The sequence below is a fragment of the Phocoena sinus genome, chromosome 2 (assembly GCF_008692025.1).
Source record: "Phocoena sinus isolate mPhoSin1 chromosome 2, mPhoSin1.pri, whole genome shotgun sequence".
Lineage (NCBI taxonomy): Eukaryota > Metazoa > Chordata > Mammalia > Artiodactyla > Phocoenidae > Phocoena > Phocoena sinus.
Window position 1 is genome coordinate 44339654 of NC_045764.1, and position 21212 is coordinate 44360865.

Here is a 21212-nt window from a genome sequence, read left to right on the forward strand (position 1 = left end):
CCCCGAGCTGGTCACGGCCTTGACTTGGGTGTGAGTGAGTAAAGCAGCTTGAGTGAGAGGCCCATGAGCAGAAGCCACCACCTACAGAGGGTTGGTTACTGGGTGCCAGGCTCTGGGCCTGTTGTTTATTGTGTTTTCTCGTTGAGTCCTCACAAAATTGCCATGAGGTCGGATTTATCCCCATTTTCCAAGTGGGGATCCTGAAGCCCAGAGACTTGAAGTAACTTGCCCAAGATCACACAGCTAAATGGTGGAGCTCAGATTCCAACGCGGCTCCTCCTGCCTCTGAAGGCCGAGCTTGTCCCTGCCTTGTTCAATGGCTTCTCCGACTGTCACCCAAGTGCCTCTGACTGGTATTATCTTATTCTCCCGACGGCCCTGTGACCCAGGACTAGAGAGAGAGGCTCAGGGGCAGCGTGTGCCTGCCTCAAGGCCAGAGAACAAGGTGAGCGACGTGAGGACCAGCGCAGGGCCATTTCCCGCCGCCGTTCTCATCCCCTTCCTACTCTATTACACCCTCTGTAAGTCATCCGGGCGGGGGGCGGCCACACTCATCTCCTGGGAGCACTGCTGTGTCCTCAACACCAAGCACAGCCCCAGACACGGCACAGGGCCTCAGCGAATGTGTGTGGACTAAATGAACATGTCCCCAAACCCACACCATGACTGGACCCACAGGGGAAGCACCAGCTGGTGTCTGTGCAAGGACCGAAGAGAGAGAGAAGGGAAGGTCAGCACCCAGAGGGAGGGGCCTGGGCACTTCCTGGAGGGATTCACCGCGCACTCCCACCCTGACCATTAGCAAAGGGCAGGATGTGTCAACTCACCCAGGCAGATGCTGAAGTTGCGCTGCCCGGCTCCCCTTGGCATTGGTCCCTGGTGGTCCAGGCCCCCGGCCTTGACTTGAGGGCCACCTGGGAGCCCTGCTGACCAAGCCCCTCTGATGGAGCCCAGGATTCCAGTCCCCTGAGCTTCAGGAAGGAGGCGGCGGGAAGGGGGCTCCGCTGTGACAAATCAGTCCTTGGATCAAACACTTGGCAGGGCGCCTGGCACACGGCAGGTGTCCAGAACAGGTAGCTGTCAAGGCACTGGCTGGAGACTCCAGTCCCCATGCATTTGGGAGTGGGGTCCACACCAGCAGCTGGATCATGTCGGGGATTGCCAACAAGGCCGACCCCAACCTGGGAAAGCTGATGGCCGCCCCTGGACTGGGGTGACCCAGCTGAGACCCCACAGGCAACCCGGGCCGTCTCCTCCTTCGACCCCAAGCCTCTCAGGCTTCAGGCCTTCAGGCTTCAGTCCTTCTTTCCCATCCTCTTTCTCTTCAGGGTCTGTTGAGGTCCCCCTCCAGGTGGAGGTCTGACTCCCTGCTTCCCCCAGGACCAGAGCCTTGGCTTGATGCCAGCCCTGTTTTGGGGCTCCTCAAGGGAGGAGCAGGTGGGTGGCATGGGGTTCACCTGGAAACCAGTTCGATGGCATCTGCCTGGGAGGGCTGCTGTGAAAATGGTTAAAGGAACTGCAAGTTCAGGGCAGGTGCGGGCGTACGCATTTTGTCTGCAGGAAGACCACGTGAGGACACGCGGTCATCGTCCCTCCTGGCTGGGAGAGGTGAGGCTGAGAATGATCACACGTCACCCCCAACCAAGAAGACGAGGCAGGTATATGATTCCCCCGACACAGGACTCCTCCGTTTAAATTATTTGACTGTTTCATTTAAAGTTCTCAAAATTCCTTGGAAGAATGTTTGAAGAATTTAAAATCCTCACTCCCTCATTTCCTTACGTCACACAGTCAGTAGGTGGGTGACAGGGCTGGGATCCTGGGCCAGGTCTGGTCCTGGAGCCTGGGCTCTTCCCTCTGCCCGGGTGTCCCCCTGGCCACACCACTGCCCATCCCTGGTCATTCAGGCCCACCCAACCCAAGGCACCACCCCCTGCCCCCAGGTGAGGGCTTGGCCTTGGGCAGGGTGGGTCTGGTCCAATAGACCAAGCACTTGCACTGCTTCCTTGAGGGCATGCTTTGGGGACGGCCTCTCCACCCATTTCCAGCCCTCTCAATCCCTTTAGAGGCCTGCTTTCAGGGGTGTCCCCCTCAGCCCCAGCCAGTTCATCCACGTTAATAAAGTGCCCAGCCCCGGAGACAGCAGATACTGTGGCTGGACTTGTGCACAAAAGGAGCTTGGAGTGAGCTTGAGACCCAGGCCCTAGACCATTTCCAGCAGACCTTTCCGAGCATGTCTTTGTTCTCCCCACCGGCAGATCTGCTTGGCCAGACAGTTTGCTCTGGCTAAAGGGGCCGGCCTGGGGAGGACTCTGCTTCCTGCGGGAGGGAGGGACGAAGCGGCAGGAGGAGTTCAAATGCGGAAGAATCTCTGAGCCTTCCCCGCACTGCTCTGGGCAAGGATGGAGTGATGCCCGGCGACATGCCTGCCTCGGCCTCGGGGATCCAGGCTGCCTGGGATTGCGTCCCCCGGTTCCAGAGACACCCTCGCCCCCAGCACATCATGCCTTGCACACCTGCTGCCCGTTGCAGTTTCTTAATTAAGTCCATCCTTCTGGGACCTTCCGAGCGTGTTCATTTCTGTTCCTCTCCTTCAGGGTTCTCGCACCAAACCCACGTCAGAGGCAGGAAAGGATTAAATGGTCAAAGGTGCTGAAAAGCCTGGAAAGGTGGGGAAGGTAGCTAAGAGGGAGCTGTTGAATCAGGTGGTAGAATCTTTGGTCCCACTGATTCAGGAGGTGATGATTTCCCAGGGTCAACGGGCACCTCCCTGGGATTAGGGGTCCTTAGATTCCTGATTGGTGCCGGGGGTTCCCACTGACCACTGGCCAGAACACCGAGCTTCTTCAGCCCGTGTGGGAGCTGGATGAAGAGCTCTTGAATTGTTTTAAGGCCAATCAGACCAAAGAGATGTGATTCCTGGGCCATATTCAAGAGATGAGCACATGGTAAAGGACCGTGAACCAAGCAGGGTCCCCACCCTGAGTGTCTGGTGGGAGACAGGTATGTGAGGCTAAGGGTGGGCCTTTCCTTCAAGGCGCCCTCTCTCCAGATCTCATCGGTCAGCCGGGGAGTGGGCGGGCGCAGGGGCCCTCCTGGTGTGGGAGCTGCCCCAAGCAGGCTTACTGGAGGAGGGAGTCCGTGAAGGTGGTGTGAGCTGGGGGGGATGAGATGGGGAGGGGCTGACACTAGTTGGGGTCTGTGGTTTCGTTGGTGCTTCCTTCTGTGTTCTCTCTCATTTTTGCCTGTCTTCCCAAGAACCTCTGCAGCAGGACCACCAGCTTCATTTGGCAGATGAGGAAACAGGCCACAGGTCCCGTGGCCAGCAAGTGGCAGGGCCACCACTTGAAGGGGACTTGTTCCAGCTCACAGGGGCTCCAGCACATCATCTGGTAGCTGTGGGGAGTAAGTATGCGCCTCCCAGGCTTCCCTCCTATTCTTTTAACTTCCTTTTTTTCAAATTTTAGCATTGTTGTCCTCATCAGGATCAGAACTTTGGTCCATGCGTAATTGGGTGTTTGCCGTAAAGCCCAATCTTAGTGAAGCCAGCTGTCCTGGGCCACCCAACCACCAGGTTCCCAAGATTCTGTTGGGTCGTGGCCTTCAGGTGTCTTTATCCCCTGAGTGACAGCCGTGAGACCCCTGCCAGTCCTCTTACCAACCACAGCTTTGCAATCGGCTCGTTCAAATGTAACACATTTCCCTTTGGGAGGTTTATTCTGTGAGCGTTGCACTTCTTAAGAAGTTTTTCTTGGAAGTTTTGTCATTTAAATTTAAAAATTAAGAACAACCCAGCTGTGTGTGCTTTCTAACGTGTCCTAAAGTAAGATTTGGATGTCGGGGTCCCGGACCTGCTCCTCCTGTGGTCCTCCTGGGCTCGGTAAATGACACCACAGCTTCCCCGGGTGCTGAGCCCACACACCTGGAGGCAACACCTTGGTCCGCTCTCAAGTCCTCTCGCGCCCCAAAGCTCCACCTTCACAGTGAACCCCAAAGCCCGTCATTCGTGCCACCTCTGGCTCTGCCACTGCCCTCCCACTTCTGGCTGGCTTTGTGCCGCACCCCCTGACGGCCTTTCTTCCCCGCAGTGATCTCGCTCTTTGCTGGAATGATTCCTTTAAAACCAGAGTCCAGCCCGTCTCCCCATGCTCAGAGCCTGCTAGCAGCTTCCTATGGCAACTAGAATAACAAGGCCTGTCCTGCTCCAGCTGCCTGTGACCTCACCCTGCACCCTGATCCATGCACCTGGCTTCCTGCGGTCCACACTCTCCGGGCTGCTGCTGTGCCAGGGCCGCTGCACTCACCGTTCCCTGTGGAGAACGCTCTCCCCAGATCTTTGCACGGCCCGTTCTCCGGATTCACGCAGGTGAACTAGTCCGAGGTCCCCGCTGACCCCACCAGAGAGGAAAGCCTCTCCCCACCATCCCCCAATCCGGGGTGCATCTCTCTCGGGTCCTTTGACCCATGAACCTTTTCTTCATGTTGCTGTCACATGGGACATTCGCTGATGTAACTGCTTGGTTAGGGACCCGTCTCGCCAACAAGAACGCAAGGGAGTGTGTACAGATCTCTGTCGCATCCCCCCAGCACCCGCAATCACGAAAGAGCTATCCAATGAATCAAGGAACACGGGCAGTTGCAAAGGGAGGAGATGGCCATTTCTGGTGGCCTCTCCATTCGGCCAGGGTGCCAGGGCTCCGTGTGCAAGGCAATTTATGAGCGTTAGCTCATTGGATTTCTGTAATGGCCTTGGGAGGTAGGTACTCATAATTCCATTTTACAAAGAAGGAATCCAAGGTTCAAAATATCCAAGGGAGACCACACAGCGACGGGCAGAGCCAGTTTGGATGCCAAATCAGCCTGCCGTCTGAGACCAAGTGCCCCCGCCCCCCGGCCCCAGTCCGTGCAACCTCCGGCTCCACCCTGCGCGCCGGCATTGCTCTGATGAGCCCCATTCTGGCCTGGCTCAAGTGGGTTCTCGGTAAGCGGGGGTGGTGGAGCGCGGAGAGGGGCCCGCAGCTCCGTCTGCTAATGCGTTTACCTCCAGGCTGACTGGCCTCGGCTGAGCTGGTACAGAAGCGTCTCTGCTCCAAACCCAGCCCGCGGAGTAAGATGAAGCTGCTTCTTGGGAATCATTTAGCTCACGACTCTGTGTTCCACACTCATGATGAAATGCAAATTTCCATGTTCACTGAGGGCAACTAGTAGCATGGTACTTGGAAAAGAATTCCAGCTGGTTAAGTTTAGGGTCCTGAACAAATTCCAAACCCAAACTCTTTTCTGGCCAGTGCCGCAGCTTTTTCATCTGATGGTGAATGAGATTTTTTTTTTCTCTCCCGTGTGCCCTGGCCCTGGCTCCTCAATAATCAGTTCTTCTGCGTTGGCCAAGTGCCAACAGCCCTCGTTGGTTCCCCACCCCCTGCATGAGTATTCATTTCATCCCACTTTCTAGTGAGGCTGAGAGGCCTATCAATTTGGGTGACTGGGTAAGATGCGTGGGGATGTCCCAGCCTTGTTTTGTCCCTTCCAGGATGGTTCTTCCTCCCAAAGCCCGGACTCCTGTGTTCTCTCTGGGAGCCTGCTTAAGAACAGGGCTCTAGAAAGTTCTCCCTTCCTATTTTTAACTTCCTCCTCGGCTTGGGATACATGCTTTCTCTGGTTTTCTCGGTTCACCTCCCCGCCGAGCTTCCAGGGTCCACGTGGCCCTCTCCTCTCTCCTTTCACCCACCGTCTCACTCAACCCCTCTTGCTTTGGGATAATAGTGACACCAACACTGGACACTCACTGTGCGCCAGGCCCTGTCCTTCGTACTTCACAGGAATTAACTCACTGAATCTTCAAACAACCCTATGGGATGGACACTCCCCACTTTACAAAGGAGGGGATGCAGGCTCAGAGAGGTTGACTCGCCCAAGGTCACAGAGCTAGGAAAGTGGAGAAGCTGGGACGTGGCCTGGCTTAACTGGGCTGCTATTCTGCTGCCTGGCGTTTAGTATGAACAGCAGGGACTTTGGGGGCAGAACAGGCCTAGGTGTACATGTTGGCCCTGCCCTTGCTAAGGAACCCTAGGCCAGTCAGTCCATCTCCCCGAGTCTCTCTTTTCCCATCCGTAAAACGGGCATGCATTTGTTCCTGACTCACTGGATAACTTTATTTTTATTATTTATTTTTATTTTTGCTTTTATTTTTGCTTTTATTTTTTGCGGTACGCGGGCCTCTCACTGTTGTGGCCTCTCCCGTTGCAGAGCACAGGCTCCGACGTGCAGGCTCAGTGGCCATGGCTCACGGGCCCAGCTTCTCCGCGGCATGTGGGGTCTTCCCGGACCAGGGCACGAACCTGTGTCCCCTGCATCGGCAGGTGGACTCTCAACCACTGCGCCACCAGGGAAACCCTGGATAACTTTAAAAGATGAAATGTGAAGACCTGAAGTAAGCTTCAGTCCTGTGCACACTGATGGACCCCCTGCAGTGCCACCACCCTTTCCCTGGGCTGCGGGCAAGGAGGGGGACCTTTGGGGAGGGAGGCAGCCACAGTCCCAGCTCTGGGGTCCTAGACTGATGGACTCCTCCTGGATCTCAGGCCAGCCCACCCAACCTCACCCCAGAAGGCCCTTCATGTCCCTCCCTCCATGTGATCATCTGTCTCCAAGACGGTTCCAGCTTTGCGAGGGAACCTGGACCCCTCAAGCCCCAAAGGCAGCTCAACACAAGGAGAAAAAGTAATTTTAGAGAAGCAGGGGGCTTTGGTTGTTTAATTGCTTCTCCTTCTGCAGGCACTCACAACACTCAACTCACACACACACACACACACGTGCGCACGCGCGCTCTTGCCCGCTCCCCTTTCCCTGGTAGATACACTGTAAGGGGTCAGCCACCACCAAAGTCAACCCTCCACCCCGAAAGGAAACAAAGTCCGTTCAGATAAAAAACTCCAACACGTAGTCCAAAAGAAAGTAACAAAACAAAAATCCCAAACTTTACTTGCATTTAGCCATTAATAAATAATTTACAGTATGTACACGCGGTGACACTCCACACAGGTCGCAGACACGGGACACAGTGAGGGGCCTCCACTTCCAAGCAGAACGTGATCAAACACAACCAAAATAAAGTGCTTCACTTTTTACTTCCAACATAGGGACCATCTAAAAACCAGCAGGGAGGGGCTGGGGCTGCGCCTCCCACCCACCTGCCCGCCTAGCCCACGGCTTGGCAGAGAGAGGGAACCTCTCGGAGGGGGAGGCAGGGACCAGTCCGCAGCCTCCCGGGCCAGTGTATGAGAGGTCCCTGGGCAACAGCAGAGGGGCGGTCGGGGACAGTGGGGCCTGCGGGGCTCCTGGGAGGATCGCCCTCCGGGACACGGCCGCGCCTTTAGGAGTGGAGCCCAGCTCGGTGCTGGTCCCCGGGGTTCTCTGAAACAGCAGCAGAGGTGGGACTGGTTCGGGGCTCCTCGGATGGGCAGCTTGGCTGACGTGAGGTGGGAAAGTCTCCTGGCTGTGTGGCCATGGGGCTTAAGAGAAAGGCCTAGAAGGAGGAGATCCTGCCAGGGATGCTAAAGGCTGAGACACCTTCCAGGCCCTGCTCCTTTCCCCAGAATGCAGACCTGGGTGGACAGGGCAGGGAGCAAGGATCTGGGGGGCAGGTGAGGAGAAAGCAGAGGATCAGGGCAGGCCAGCTGGCCCCATCCGCTGAGTCTCCAGCCCGCACCCTGCCGCCTCAGTTCCCCTGCTCACCGCCTCTTGCCACCTGCTGGGTAGGATGGAACAGAAATCAAGGGGGGAGCTCTCTGTTTAGACATTAAGAAGCAAAGACTCGACTTCCAAAGAACAGTGGGGACCGGGGGACAGGAGGATGGGCAGTGGGGGAAGGCGCCAGAGCAGGCATTGCTCAGAGCACGTACCGACGACACGTGTCGTGTCCCCCACCTGCGGGGCCTGGTAACTGGGGCCTGAGCCTGTGCCCAGCCGGGGCACACACGGTGGTCTCTCCTGGGCTCGCAGGGAGGCCACAGGCGGGAAGGCACCAGGAGGACACAACTTTTTGGCCAAAGGGTTACATTAGTTTTCTAAAGATGCCAAGCAGCACCCCGGGGGTCCTAAAGCCCAAGAGGAAAGGATGCCCTGCCCAGGGGTCCAGCCTCGAGGCTCCCTCCGCGCCCCCGTCCTTGTGTGTGCGAGTGTGTGCGAGTGTGTGTGCGTGGGGTGGGCGCAGGTGGCCCGGGATGCGCGTGCAGCAGTCAGCCGGGCCTGTTTCAGTGCATGGCAGGGGTGAGGGCAGGTCGAGTCTGCCCACGCCCAGTGTCTCTGTCGGGGTGAGGGCTTAGGCCCGAGGGGCTCTGATTTGCACGTTCACACGGCGGGGCGGGCGGAGAGGGGCAGTTCTCCCTCTGCACAGCTCTATGTCACAAACGTCACAGCACTGGTCACCACAACCTTGTCCCGGGCCCCGGGGGAGGGGAGGGGACGTCCCACGCCCCCAGCCCTTGCCAGCAGGCAGCCCAAGGCAGCGCGGAGGTGCGTGGCCGCCGGGGCTCCTGACCCCTGCAGGGACTGCGGGGCCACCGGGAGGCCACCACCGGCCCTCGTGCAGCCGCCGACCAGTTCGGTGACGCCTCGCTCTCGGTCCTAGGTGGCCTCCAGCAGCACAGGAAGCAGGGGCAGGAGTAGAAGGCTGCCGAGGAGGGGCCAGGGGGCCGGGGGCAGCCCTGCGGCGGCCGCCCGGCCCGGCGGCTCCCGAGTCCTCTCGTACAGGTGCAGCTTGTCCTTGTTGGAGTGGAGCATCTTGACGTCCTCCAGGGCGTAGTAGGCGGCCAGCGTGAAGTTCACGTCTCCTGTGGTGAGCAGGTCGAAGACGCAGGCCTGGTAGTAGAGGTCCTCCACGGGCAGCTTCTCCTTGCACTTGGCCACGGCCGTCTCGTATGGGAAGGTGTCGGGGGCTGAGGGGGCGGGGCTGGCGGCTGGTAGCCTGTGGGCGCCGGGGCTCTCGGCGCCGGCTCGGAAGGCCTGGAAGTCGATCTGCTGGTTGAGTGGGCAGCCCCTCAGGCAGAGGTAGAGGCCCTGGCTGTCCCGGTCTTCCACGGCGTTGACTACCTCCTCGGGCATGCGGACCGCGAAAGTCAGGTAGCCACCCACCTGGCGGACCACGATGGTGGTGCCGATGTACTTGGCCTGGATCTCCACGTGCTGGCCCGACACCTTCTCGGTGATCTTCAGGCTGTTGGCCCCGTGCTTGTCGCCGCCGTTCTTGGAGCCGTCGGCGAAGGCGGCAGGGAGCTCGTCCATCTCGGCCTGGTACACCTTCTGGTCCACGCACTCCTGGAAGTTCTTGAAGATGATGGTGAGCTGTGGGGCAAGGGGGCAAAGAGAGGGGGTGAGGCAGTACCGGGAACTGTGGAGGGGACAAGGCCCAGCCCCGGACGTACAATGCTCTGGACTGAGCGGAGGGATGGCAAGAGCCCCCAGGATGTCCCAGACCGCCCCTTCCCCACTGTGGTCACTGTGCAGTGCCACCTGCCCTATTACACGTTTAATATTTTTCTTTAAAACAATTTGCATTTTTGCTCAAAAATTTTTTTGACTTAGGGAACTTTATACTCCTCTCCTAAATAAAAACCAGCTCATTTACTATATACAGGGAGGAAACATAAAAAGAAAAGCATGGCTAATTAAAAATGAAAGGTCGTTATCCACTGTAGTAGGCTGAAGAATGGCCTCCAAGATATCAGGCACTAATCGCTGGAACCTGTAAATGTTACCTTATATGACATATGGGAGCTTGCAGTTGAGATTAGGTTAAGGATAAATTATCCTTAACTTATTAAGGATAAGAAATTATCCTGGTGGGCCCTAAATGTAATCACATGTGTCCTCATAAGACGGAGGCAGAAGAGAAGGCGGGGTTTCCACAGAGGCAGAGACCAGAGGGTTGTGGCCACAAGTTGAAGGATGCTGGCCACCAGGAGAGGCCTGGAAGAAGCAACGAACAGACTCTCCCCTGAAGCCTCCAGAAGGATTGGTCCCGCTGACACCTTGATGCTAGCCCCTTAAGACTCATTTCAGACTTCCGCCTCCAGAGGTATGAGAATAAATTTCTATTTGTTTGAATCAGTTTGTGGTACTTGTTACAGCTGCAACAGGAAACGCATATGGACCACAACCAAAGGACCATGAGCCACAGGCTGAACATAACAGCAGGTAGAAGAGACTGATGTTCAAAGAAAGAACGAGCAGGCAAAATCCATGCAGGCAGGCAGGCAGAGGTCAGCAGAGGCCACCGCAGCAGGGCTGCCCTGAGGGGTCTCCCAGCCAGGCCTTGGCAGTAGCAGGAGGAAGAGGGAGGGGAGGGAGGTGCCAGTCAGCAAAAGGGAGACAGGGGCTCCAGATTAACGGGCAGCCCTGGCCAGGGGAGCAGCGAGGCACATTTCTGCTGGAGCCTGCAGCCGGGGTGAGGGGCTGCGCTGAGTTACTGGAGAAGCAGAGGGCTAAGCGGCTCCATCAGTAACCGTCCTCCTGCAAACCACAGACACAGGCACACTTGCTGCATTGATTACTTCTGGGCCTGTGCGGCGCTGCAGGGAAGGGGACATTACCTCGGATTTATAGACAAGGAAATTCGGGTTCAGAAAGTAAAGCGACTTGCCCAAGGTCACACAGCCAGCAAGAGGCAGAGCTGGGATTAGGCTCTTGGTTTCCAGTCCCTGGGCATTTCTGGCCAAAAAGTCATAGGGTGGGAGGCCTGGGAGAAGGACAAGAGACCAACAGTCCGGGGAGTGATGTGTTTCCTCTGTCACCCTGGGTGAGACGTCTGGCTGTTCTTTCCTCAGTAACCCTAACCAGGAAGATGGGGTGGAGACATGAGTGAAACTGGGAAACTCGCCCCCGCCCTGTTCCTCTCAGCCTGAAGCCAGGGAGAGAGGCGGGGCGATGGGGGCAAGATGGTGCCCAGGCATCTTGGGACCTCCCGCTAAAAGCACCCCCCTCCGGCCCGGCCCCAACCTCTTCACGGCCCCCAGCCACCATTCCCAGGCCCTGTCCCCTCATCCCCACCACCAAGCCTGGAGAAGAAGGGCCTCACCAGCTGGGGTACCACATGTTCTCATAACGTCTGTAGGCCGAAGGGGCTCTAGCAAAGGGCGGGGGGCTGCTGACGACATGTATGGTCGGCCGTGGCTGAATTCTCTGCCTGGGCACCCCAGGGGGACGTGGCAGTTGAGGGGCATGAAGATGGCCTGGACAGCTCTCAGGGTTGAGGGCAATGCAGCAAAGCACTAGGAGAATTTCTGGCCGAACAGTGGGTGTATGACAAAGGCGAGGCCCCAGACTTGCTAGAAACCAAAGAGGAAACCCAAAGCAGCTCCGATGGGGAAGGGAAGGCGGGGAGAGCTGCCACAGGACCTCAGCTCAGGCAGGAGGGTCAGGGAGAGGCCGGCCAAGACAGGCGGAGGGGGAGGTGCCGGTGGGGCATGGGCCAGGGAGTGTCTGGCTGCAGTTCCGGGGTGGCTGGGGACACAGCCAGGAGGGGGAAGCCGGCAGGGAGTGGCCTTGGCTGGGGGCCCCAGGAGCAGGTGCTGAGACGCCTGAGGACTGGAGAGGGGCAGCCTAGGGGCTGCAGAAAGTTCTAGGCTGAGCAAACCCACAAAGTAGCAAGAGCTGGGCTGGAGGTGTCGCCGGCTCTGTTTCACGGCTGCTCTGCGCGTCCACTCACGCCAGTATAAAGCTCAGGGGTGACCAGGCAGGGAGTGTACGAGGGGCCCTCAGAGGGAACGCAGAGAAGACCCCAGCCCTTCTCACCCCGTTCCTGAGAGACGTAGGGATGAGAGGAAGTCTGAGAGGGGCAGGCCACAGTATGACTTTTGGGAACTCCAGGGCACCTGGGCCTTGCTGGGTCCCTTCCTCCGTCAGAAACATTAAAAACTACATTCGTGGCTGAGATTGGGATTGACATATACACGCTACTATATATAAAACAGATGACTAATAAGGACCTACTGTGTAGCACAGGGAACTCAATACTCTGTAACGACCTATATGGAAAAAGAATCCAAAAAAGAGTGGATATACGTATAACTGACTCACTTTGCTGTACACCTGAACCTAACACAACATTGTAAATCAACTATACGCCAGCAAAATTCTTTTAAAAGAAAGACGCTACGTTTTGGGACTGCATTGGCGTAAAGACTAATATAGTCTAGGTTGGATCATGTTGGCTTTTTCCTTCTGACTTTAAAAGGAAGGAAAGCCTTCTCGTGGCCCTAGAAGTCTTGGGGCCAAGGCACCGCGCCTGTGGGGCCTGACGGGTGTGCAGGGGGCACTCTGCACGGTCTTCATGGGACACGAGGAGGGGCTGGTGCTCTGAGGTCGAGAGCCGGAGGTCCTGCCAGAGGCCACAGCGGCCTACGGCGGGAGGCCCGCGTGCATAGCTCCCTGAGCCCGGGGCTCTGCTTCCCCGTCTCCTCCCTGGAGGTCACAGGCTGGTCCCGGGACGAGGCTCTTCTGCTTCGCTGTGGGATGTCCAAGGTGGCTGCAGCCCCTCTATCCTGCCCCTAGCCCCACGCATCATCGAACCCCACGAAACTGCCGCTCCTTCACTGCCCAGACCTATGAACGTGGCGACTTCACAGGGATCCACCTCCTGCTGCTTCCTGTCTCCATCCTAGGCTCCTGCCCTGATGAGGCCGCTCGCCTGCCTGCCTGCTTGCCTGCGGGGGGCCGGGAGATGGGCCAGCCGGGGTGGTCTGGGCAGTGGGTGGTCCTGCCATGGGGGGAGGGGTGTGCAATGAGGGGCTCCGGTGTCCCTGCCTGGTGTGCAGGGCCACACAGACACTGGGGGCGGGGGAGTAGGGGGGTGGCATTCCCAGTGCCATCGGCCTCCCTGGAACAGGAAAGGCTGGTTTCGCTCTAACCGCCATCTCTCGCGGAGACAGTCTCCTGGAAGGCTGACAGGCTGCTTGACTCTTCCTGGCACCGGTGCCAGGGACTCAACCACAAGGAACAGCATGAAGGAGGCCTGTCGAAAGCCAGGCGGCTCACTGCCCACACAGCCGCAGGCGTGGCTGCCGCTCCCGCCTCGGCTGCCCCCCTTCCCCGAGGGGCTCGCGCCCTCTCCACTGCTGGGCACAGGGCAGAGCCCGAGTGTCATCAGAACTATTCATGGAGCGCCAACTGTGTGCCAGGCCTGGGGCTGGGGGCTGTGTCCACATGAGGGGAGGAAACAGCCCAAGACCCCTGTCCTCACGGTGCTGACACTGCGGGGGTGGAAGGTGATGTCACAGACTAAGCGGATGAAGGATGCCGTGTGATGGAATGGAAGTGCAACGGGGAACATGCGAGGGGGCCGCCGTGGGGGGAGGCACCGAGATCCGAGCTCCTCTCCTCCCTGAGGCTCAAAACGGGGTGCCACCAGCGCAGCCAGAAAGAGGAAGACAGAGCAGGGGGCGGGCATGGGAGGCAGTCCCACGGGAACGGGAGGCTGAAATGTCAGCTTGGGCTGGAAAACACTAGATCTCGACCCTCCACAAGAACAGAGGGCTAGGCAGGGTTGGACAGTGAGAATACCGTGCTCCTGGGCAAGGCACCACGGCTGAGGGGGTGGGAAATCACAAAAGCCCAGGTTCCACCACCTTGGGGATAAGAGCCCACACTCTGCCTGGCTCTGCTGCTGCCCCTCCCGTCCTGTCCTTCGGGGGCAAGCTCAGGGCGAGGGCAGGCAGGAGGCCTTCCCCAGTGCTCTGTGCAGAGCCAGTGCCCCGCCCCAAGACCCTCCATCCTGCTGCCCCAGCACCCGTCACCGGCATGCTGTGGCTATCTTCGTGCTCCACTATTAGCCTGGGAGCGCTGAGAGGGAGGCATCGCCGAGCACAGAGGCTGGCACAGAAGAGCTGTTTGCTCAATGTTTTCTGAATCAGCGAAGGAACACACACACCTGAGTAATGGAGGCCCAAGAGAACAGGCAGAGGCGGGCCGAGGGCACTGGGGAACCAGCCACCCATGCCTCTCACCCGGGTACCGTGAGACCCCAGTCGGCCCTGAGGCCTGAGACTGGCTTGGCCAGACACGGAGCCTGTCGCCGCCCGGCCTCCAGCAGAGCCTCGGGCTGCCTCCTGGCTGACGGGGAGGTAAGAGAAGGCTGCTAAAACTCTTCACCTGCTGGGAAGATCAAGGTGGCCCTAGGTCACCGCGGAAATGGGTTGGCTTGATCAAGGGGCTCTGCTGCAGAGCCCCAGAGCCTTCTGGAAGCTTCGTGCTGGGACAGGAAGGGAGGCACTCCCATGCCTACTTGGGCAGTGCTGCTGGCCAGTGCCCAGCAGTGAGCCTGAAACAGAGTGAGCATTTGAAAAACGTGGGCTAAGTGAATGAAAGGAATACGAGAACAAATGAATGAATGAATGAATAAGCCATTTGGTTTGTGGACGGCCTCGCTGAGCTCAGGGTCCCACTGTGTGCCAATAGAGAGCTGAGGGTGGCATCCAGGGGTTCTAAGCCCAGGCACCTCATCCCGGCCTGCAGGACCCACTAGTATGTGACCCAAAGGCTCCTTCTCTAGCTTTCACCCCCAGTCAAAGGGGCCAGCAAGCCCCCCTTGCTGGTCATTAACCACAACTCCTCCCAGGTCTGTTATCACATCTGATGCTTCTACCGCCCTTGTCAGGAGGGGTAGGCCTCCTGAGGTCCACAGCCCCCTCAGACCTCCTGTGTGCCCCCCTGCCAGCCTGGGACAGGGAGGCGGGGTCCCCCTTCCACGGTGTGTTTGCTGCTGAATTTGGAAGCCGCAGCCTCAGGCTCCAGACATTCATTTATCTTGGCTCTAGGGAGGGAGGCGGGTAGGTGAAGGCGGTCGCTGCACAGAAGGCGGCCGGCACCTTGATTCAGGCCCCCCTCAGTCTGTGGAGGGCTGAGAGGGGGGAGGGGGAAGAGGGAGCCCCGGCCGCAATTTGCTGCCCACTAGGCTTCGTGGCCTGGTGCCAAAGGCCTGTAAGAGCATCCGTGGGGCTAAGGCCTGCTTGTTTCCTACCCAGCAGCTGGTCCCAGGAAGAGACCCCTGTGGGCATGCAAGGGCCACCGGAGCAGAGGGAGGTGGCAGGAATTTTCCTGGCTGCCAGGTCACCTCAGTGTCCTCCTCTGGGGCATGGAGGGACAGAAACGCCCTTGTGGGCCAGCCTGGCACTGCCCTACACACTGTCTTGCAATGTGCTCTTCCTGGGAAAACAGACCCGCTGCCAAACCGGAAACTCCAGGGGCTCTGGTGGCCCAGGCCCCGGGGAGGTAGAGCTGTCCCCATGGCCTGGACTCTAATCATCCACCAGCCTCCTGGACCTGAGACCACGTTCTCCGGCTGAGTCTGAATGTGAGGTCATGGGAGACCCTCCTGGAAAACTGGGAGGGAGAATCTGGAGTGGACAGGAATGTCCCATTGCCTGGGCCACGGGCCACATCATGGCTGCCTCTGGCTGTGGCTCTGTGAGTAGGACTTGAGTCCTGCCACCCAGACACTGAAGCCTCCTTGGGTCAGAAGATGACTGGCTCTCGGTGGCCTCCAGGGCTCCAGATGGGAACCTCCTCTCCTGGCAGTGAGAACACGCTGGGCTCTGGAGTCCCCTGGCTCCGGTGAAATCCCAGCTTGGTTCCCAGCCGAATGCACTTTGGGTGGGGAGGCCACTTTCCCTCCTAGAGCCTCAGGTTCCGGAGCTGCCCTGGACAGACGGGCTGCATGGGTGGCCCTGGGGGTGCTCAGTGGGTTGATGCCCTGTCCTCACTTGTTCCATCTTCCCTGCGCCCAGACACCACGGCCCTCTCTGCTCTGAGGCTGCAGCCTTACTGTGTCAGTGTGGGACAGAGACAAAGGGCAGGATGGTACCCTGCAGCCCCGACTGGCACCAGCAGCATCCAGCAGCCGGGGCCTCCAACCAGCGTCCTCAATGCCCTCCGTGCCCCAGAATCACTGGGGGTTTAAAAAAAAGAACACATCTGACCCCCACCCAGAGATGTGGTGTCAGAGCGGCCCGGGGGGGCCCAGAACCATTACCTTCTAAAATCCGCTCGGTTCACAAATGTACAGCCACAGTAAGAACCCCTGGGCAGGACCGTCACCTCCAGGAGGCTGTTGGGTCCGCTTGTCTGGGGCGGGGTTTGACTCCCACTGGACAGAAAGCTCCGTGATGATAACGACAGAAACATACCTGCATATCGGCTCCCCTTTATTGGGATTTGACACTGGAGTTCTACGAAAACATAGTTTGGGGCAAGAAAAGACTATCCCAGAAGTTTGAAACTGAATGCTCTGGGAGTGTTTTTAAACTTTCTGGACTATTAACCCTAATAAGAAATCCATCTTATTTACAGCCAGATCCAATGTGCACGCACGTGAACAAATGCACACAACAGAAACTAAGTTTCCTAAACGTTTACTCTTGCACTGGGAAAGCATTCACAAACTGCCTTAATATTGGCTAGGTTTGGCTATCCTGTTCTACCCTGCGCCCCCCAACCCAGACCCACCCCCAAACTGTGCCTGTGTGTTAGCTTCTGACGCCAGAAGGCTGATTTCAAAGACCCCTAGTGGACGGTGTACAGCAGCAGTTTGAGAAACACCGCACTCTGGGCAAAGGGCAGAGGTGGCTCCAGGGTAGTTCACCTGACGACAAAGAACGTGCAGGACATTCCTTCCTAAATAATTTGCTCAGTTACCGACGAGAGGAACATGGCGGGTCAGGGGGCGTCTGGGTCGGAGGGAGGAAAGCCCGGGCCCTCCTGATGGCAGGGCCTGGTGCCGTGACCCGCCTCACCACCCCCGGCCCCCCTCCCCCGTACCTTGCTGGTGGCGGTGGCGGCTGAGCCAGGCAGCACCGGTGTGTTGGTGACCTGCACGTTTAGGTAATTATTGTCGATGAGCGGCCAGGCGCCCTGCACCTTGCAGGTCTGGAAACGGTCTGTGAAAGTCCGGAGGTGCGGGTCTCCGAAGAGGCCGCAGTGCGTGTAGTTGGGGGCGGCCGCGCGATTGTGGAAGCTCTTCTCGTAGTGGCAGATCTCGGGGCTGTCCGAGCGTTCCTGGCTGTCCCCCGGTGGCGGCGGCAGCGTGCGTAGGTGCGGCTGCGACGTGGGGCCATCCTTGGAGCAGTTGTGCTGGCTCATGAGGTCCTCGATGCCATGGACGGCAGAGTGGTAGGCCAGGTCCCCCCGGCAGGTGCGGGCTGTGCGCCGCGTGCACAGGGCATAGGTGCGCAGCGCCGCGCAGAACTCGGGGGCGTCGTCCGGGGCCGGTGCGTGGCTGCCCGCCGTGGCGCTCCAGAACTCAGAGTTGCACTTGAGGATCTTGCACGAGGAGGTGGCTGCGGATACAGGAAGGGAGGCGCTGTCACGTTGGGAGTGGTAAGCCCAGGCCTCCTCCACCCCCGTGGGCCAGGGCTGCGGGGCACGTGCAAGGGACAAAGGACGCCTCATCTCAGGCGTTGGAAGTGTTCCTGCAGGCATGGAACCTGCCTTTCCCACTTTCCCGATTCTTCTGCGCAGCCGTAATGACCATGAGTGGCTAGGCCTGCGGACCGCAGGCTGAAAGGCCTGGCGGAGGACTACCGGCGCCCCCCACCCCCGCTCCCCTCCCCCGCCGCAAGCTCTCCGCCCACCCTTGGGCCTTTGGCGTCTGTTGACACTTTCACAACTACCGCCAAGAATTTCGGCACAGCAAAAGAAATCTGGCCGGGAATTAAGCCCCACTATTCAGTATGTGTTCTGATCTCTGCCACTGTGTGACCTTGTACAAATCACTTAACTTCTCTGTGCCTCATTTTACTTATCTAGAAAATGGGGTAATATAGTATCCACCCTATGAGGTTGCTGAAAGTGTTAAAGGACTTATCCCGGCACCGGGCACAGAGCAGAAGCTCAATGAATGTTGGCTAGTGTGATTATATTAGCCCTGGTCACAGAGGGCCTGGTTCTGTCACTTCGTCTGCAGATGCAGGGCAGCTTCCCTCTTGGTCTCCGTAGCTCCATCCCCCATTATCCTGCTCAGGAGAGCAAGCTGGGAGGCAACTGAGTGGCAACCTTGGATCTGCTCTAATTCATGCTTTTTTTTTAAGGTCACTTTCAGCGTTGAGACCTTAGTGATAATTAGCTACAGATAATTATCATGCCTGAGAACTGTGACCTCAACACACCTGCATCATGGAATCTGCCCTTTCCCGGCCTCCTGGATTCCTCTGCACGGCCCATAGCGACCAGAAGTGGCAGCAGGAGGGACGTTTCTACACAGGCTTCCAGGTGCAAAGGGGCCGGCAGGCCAGCTGCGAGGTGCAGCTTTTGGTGTCTCAGCCCAATCAACAGAGGGGAAGGAGGCGCTAGCTCCAGCCACTCCTGGCTCGGCCACTCATCTGGCTCTAAGTCAGTTTACTTCTCTGTTACTGGCTTTTTACCTATAAAATCAAGCTGTGCCTAAAAGCAGGGACAGAAGTATATGAGGCCAGGCTAGCCAAAGAACCATCCAGGCAGCTGCCCTGTGTGGCCCTGGTCTGTGCTGCAGGCCCCGTACCTGGATGCCTGGGCCACCGAGCTCAGGGAGCTCTCCCACCTCTGCAGGTGCGGACGCTGTTCTCCTGGAGCTGGTGTGACTTGCCCCAAGTATATCAACACGGTGCTTGTCCTAAAATTCAGGCTTTTCCCCTAACTTGACCTGTATTTGTCACACCTCTGGTAAACAAGGTCATTTCAGGAGGTATCTGGGTGAGCATTTTTCTTTTCACTTGACAAGTCACGTATTTAAATACGTATTAGGAAAAATAAAACAGATTTGATAGAAGAGCTACAGATTTCCCATTTTAAGTGGAAGAAGCATGCTGACCTAGAGAAGCAGATCCGGTAAATGATAGGTGGTGACCACTGTGAAGAGGTGCCCATCCGGGGAGACCCCCTGTGTGGTCGCCCTCCCACAGAGCCATGTTCCTGGCCCAGGTCTCCTTTGAAAGGTGGCTAGAAGAGTCTCCAGCCCCGCCATCTTCATGATTTCCCAACCTGTAGAAGATGCCCAAGGGCCCAACATCCCTGTGGGCGGCAAATGCTACTGTGGCCTGAGCGGGAGATGGTAAAGGGGGCCTCGAGGTGGGGGTGTGTGTGGAAAGGATGCCGCGGAGAACAAGCAGTGTGGAGGAACACAGGTCAGGGGAACTGGCCGCTGCAGCTGCCAACCCCCCACCTCCGGTCTGCGGCCGCCCCGTAATGCCCACTCCGGTAGCCTCGGTGATTACAGGTGAGCTGACCTGCCATTCTGCTTTCTCAGAATTCTGGAGGTAGGCATCTCAGAGGAAACTGCCCCAAAGGGACTCAGGCCTCGTGCTGAGTGGCAGCTACCTTGGCTCTGCCCACTGCCCAAACAGCCCTGGGTCCCCCTCTGGCCTTCACCTTGCCCAAAGGACAGAAAAGACAGTGCCCGTCCCTTTACAGCCAGACCACTGTAGCACACGCAGGGCTGTGCTGGCCTCAGCTCTCCACCAGAGCCAAGCTGGGGTGGCACAGACTGAAGTCCCAGCTAACTGACTCTGTTCCAGGCTCAGTGGCCTGGGCCCTGCAAGCCTCACCTCATTCAGGGCCCCGGGCAGCCTCACAGGTGGGCACTACAACATCCCCGCCTCCCAGAGAGCAGAGCCAGGCTCAGCGAGACTGACTGAGGTTCCACTGTGAGGAGGAAGCAGGATGTGAATCCAGCCCCTCAGACCTGAAAGCCCAGGCCCTTGGCAATGCCAAGACCTCGGACAACCTTGGTGCATTCACGATTCCCTCCACCGGCTGCTGGGTGGTTCAAAGGCACACTCCGCCACAGGTGGGCTTCAGCCTCTCCCTGAGGACCCCTCCTGCGACGCTGAGAGACTGCCACCCGCCAGGAGGCCCATGGTCCACACGCTCCGCGGCGTTGCCTCCACAGACTAGTTTCCAGGGCCTGTTTCTCAGGGTACAGCGAGGGGCTTGAAGGCTGGGGTCGGGATGCTGCCCAGGGCAGGGCGAACCTGCACACAGTGTGGGACGCGTTGGGGCATCCCATTCCCGACCCCTGTCATGCGTGGCTCTATTCCCCCCAAACGGGCGACGGGGGGTCTCCTGTCTGCACAGCCTTGACACCTGGGCTCAGAGCAGTGTCTCAGATAAAGAGCTCTCTGGTGTGTCTGGAATGCATGACCGAAATCCCACTCCGGTGCCCTCAGAGAGAGTCCCCGAAGTGTCCTGGGGTCATCGAGTGGATCTGTTCAGAGCCGTGCTCCTCGAATGTGCCCACCAACCACCGGGCTCTGCCTCCGCCGGGCCCAGTGGGCCTGAGGTCTGCATCGCTGTCAGGTGCTCTGGGGGTCATTTTCTCTTCAACAGCCCGTCACAGAGGGGCCAAGTTGCCCGTCACCCCCACCCCCCGGCTCCCCCGCAGGTCTGGAATGTGTGAACGGGGCATCTTCTCGGGGAGTGGGGGGCGAGGGGGCTGCAGGCAGAGGGGGCAGTGAGGAGACCGGCCTCCCGAGGAGCAAGCCCAGCTGCGACCCAGCTGCCAACACTGAGCAGCCCGGGGCACTCAGGCTGTCAGCGCTCCGCGACAAGGCCTTTCATCCCTCTGTTCACCGTGGCTCCGCCCCTTGCTCCCCCCGCCCCCTCCTGAGCCACAGGTAGCTACCGGCCACCCCGCTGAGGGCGCATGGCAGCTCCGCCCACCACCCGCAGGCGGCGACAGGGGTTGCTCTCCCGCTGCCCTCGCACCCAGGGCCTCCCTCCCGGCGGGGCGGTGACGGTAGAGGGGCTGAGCTTGAAGTCCTGCCAATCCCATTTCTCAACCCTCTGGAGAACATTCTCGATGCGATCGTCCAGGGCTGGGCCAAAAGTGGGGAAGTCTGAAGGCGACGCTGGTCGCGTGGGATGGCGGGCAGAGTGTGCGCTGGAGGGAGGGTGTCTGGTCCAAAGTCCCACCCTGTCCCCTACGAGTAGTTGTGGGAATTGGACTTGACCTCAGTTTCCTTAGCTGTGAAGTGGAGGTAACACCCACCTCAGAAGCTGCTGAGGACTGAGATGTACTTGGCATGCCTGGGACCCAGTGGGCACTCAACAAATAAGGTCCCCAACAAAGGTCTCAGAGGGGGACAGATACAACCTCCCTGTGAGGTCGGAGGTTAAAAGTCACCAGGCAGGGGATGGAAGGGCATTGGATGGGAGCCGGCCCCTCCCTCTGCCTCTTCCCTAGCAAATCC

At 58.5% G+C, this 21212-nt stretch overlaps 1 protein-coding gene across 1 annotated transcript in view; it reads right to left on the reverse strand.

Moving 5' to 3' along the window:
• Positions 1-6988: 6988 nt before the first annotated feature.
• Positions 6989-21212, reverse strand: part of RGMA (repulsive guidance molecule BMP co-receptor a) — a 44265-nt gene continuing 30041 nt past the window's right edge. The window contains exons 3-4 of the mRNA XM_032623045.1: positions 16810-17327; positions 6989-9342 (exon numbers count right to left, since the gene is read on the reverse strand). Coding sequence (XP_032478936.1) covers positions 8626-9342; positions 16810-17327 — 1235 coding nt within the window. The 3' untranslated portion in view covers positions 6989-8625. The remainder of the gene's footprint in view (positions 9343-16809; positions 17328-21212) is intronic.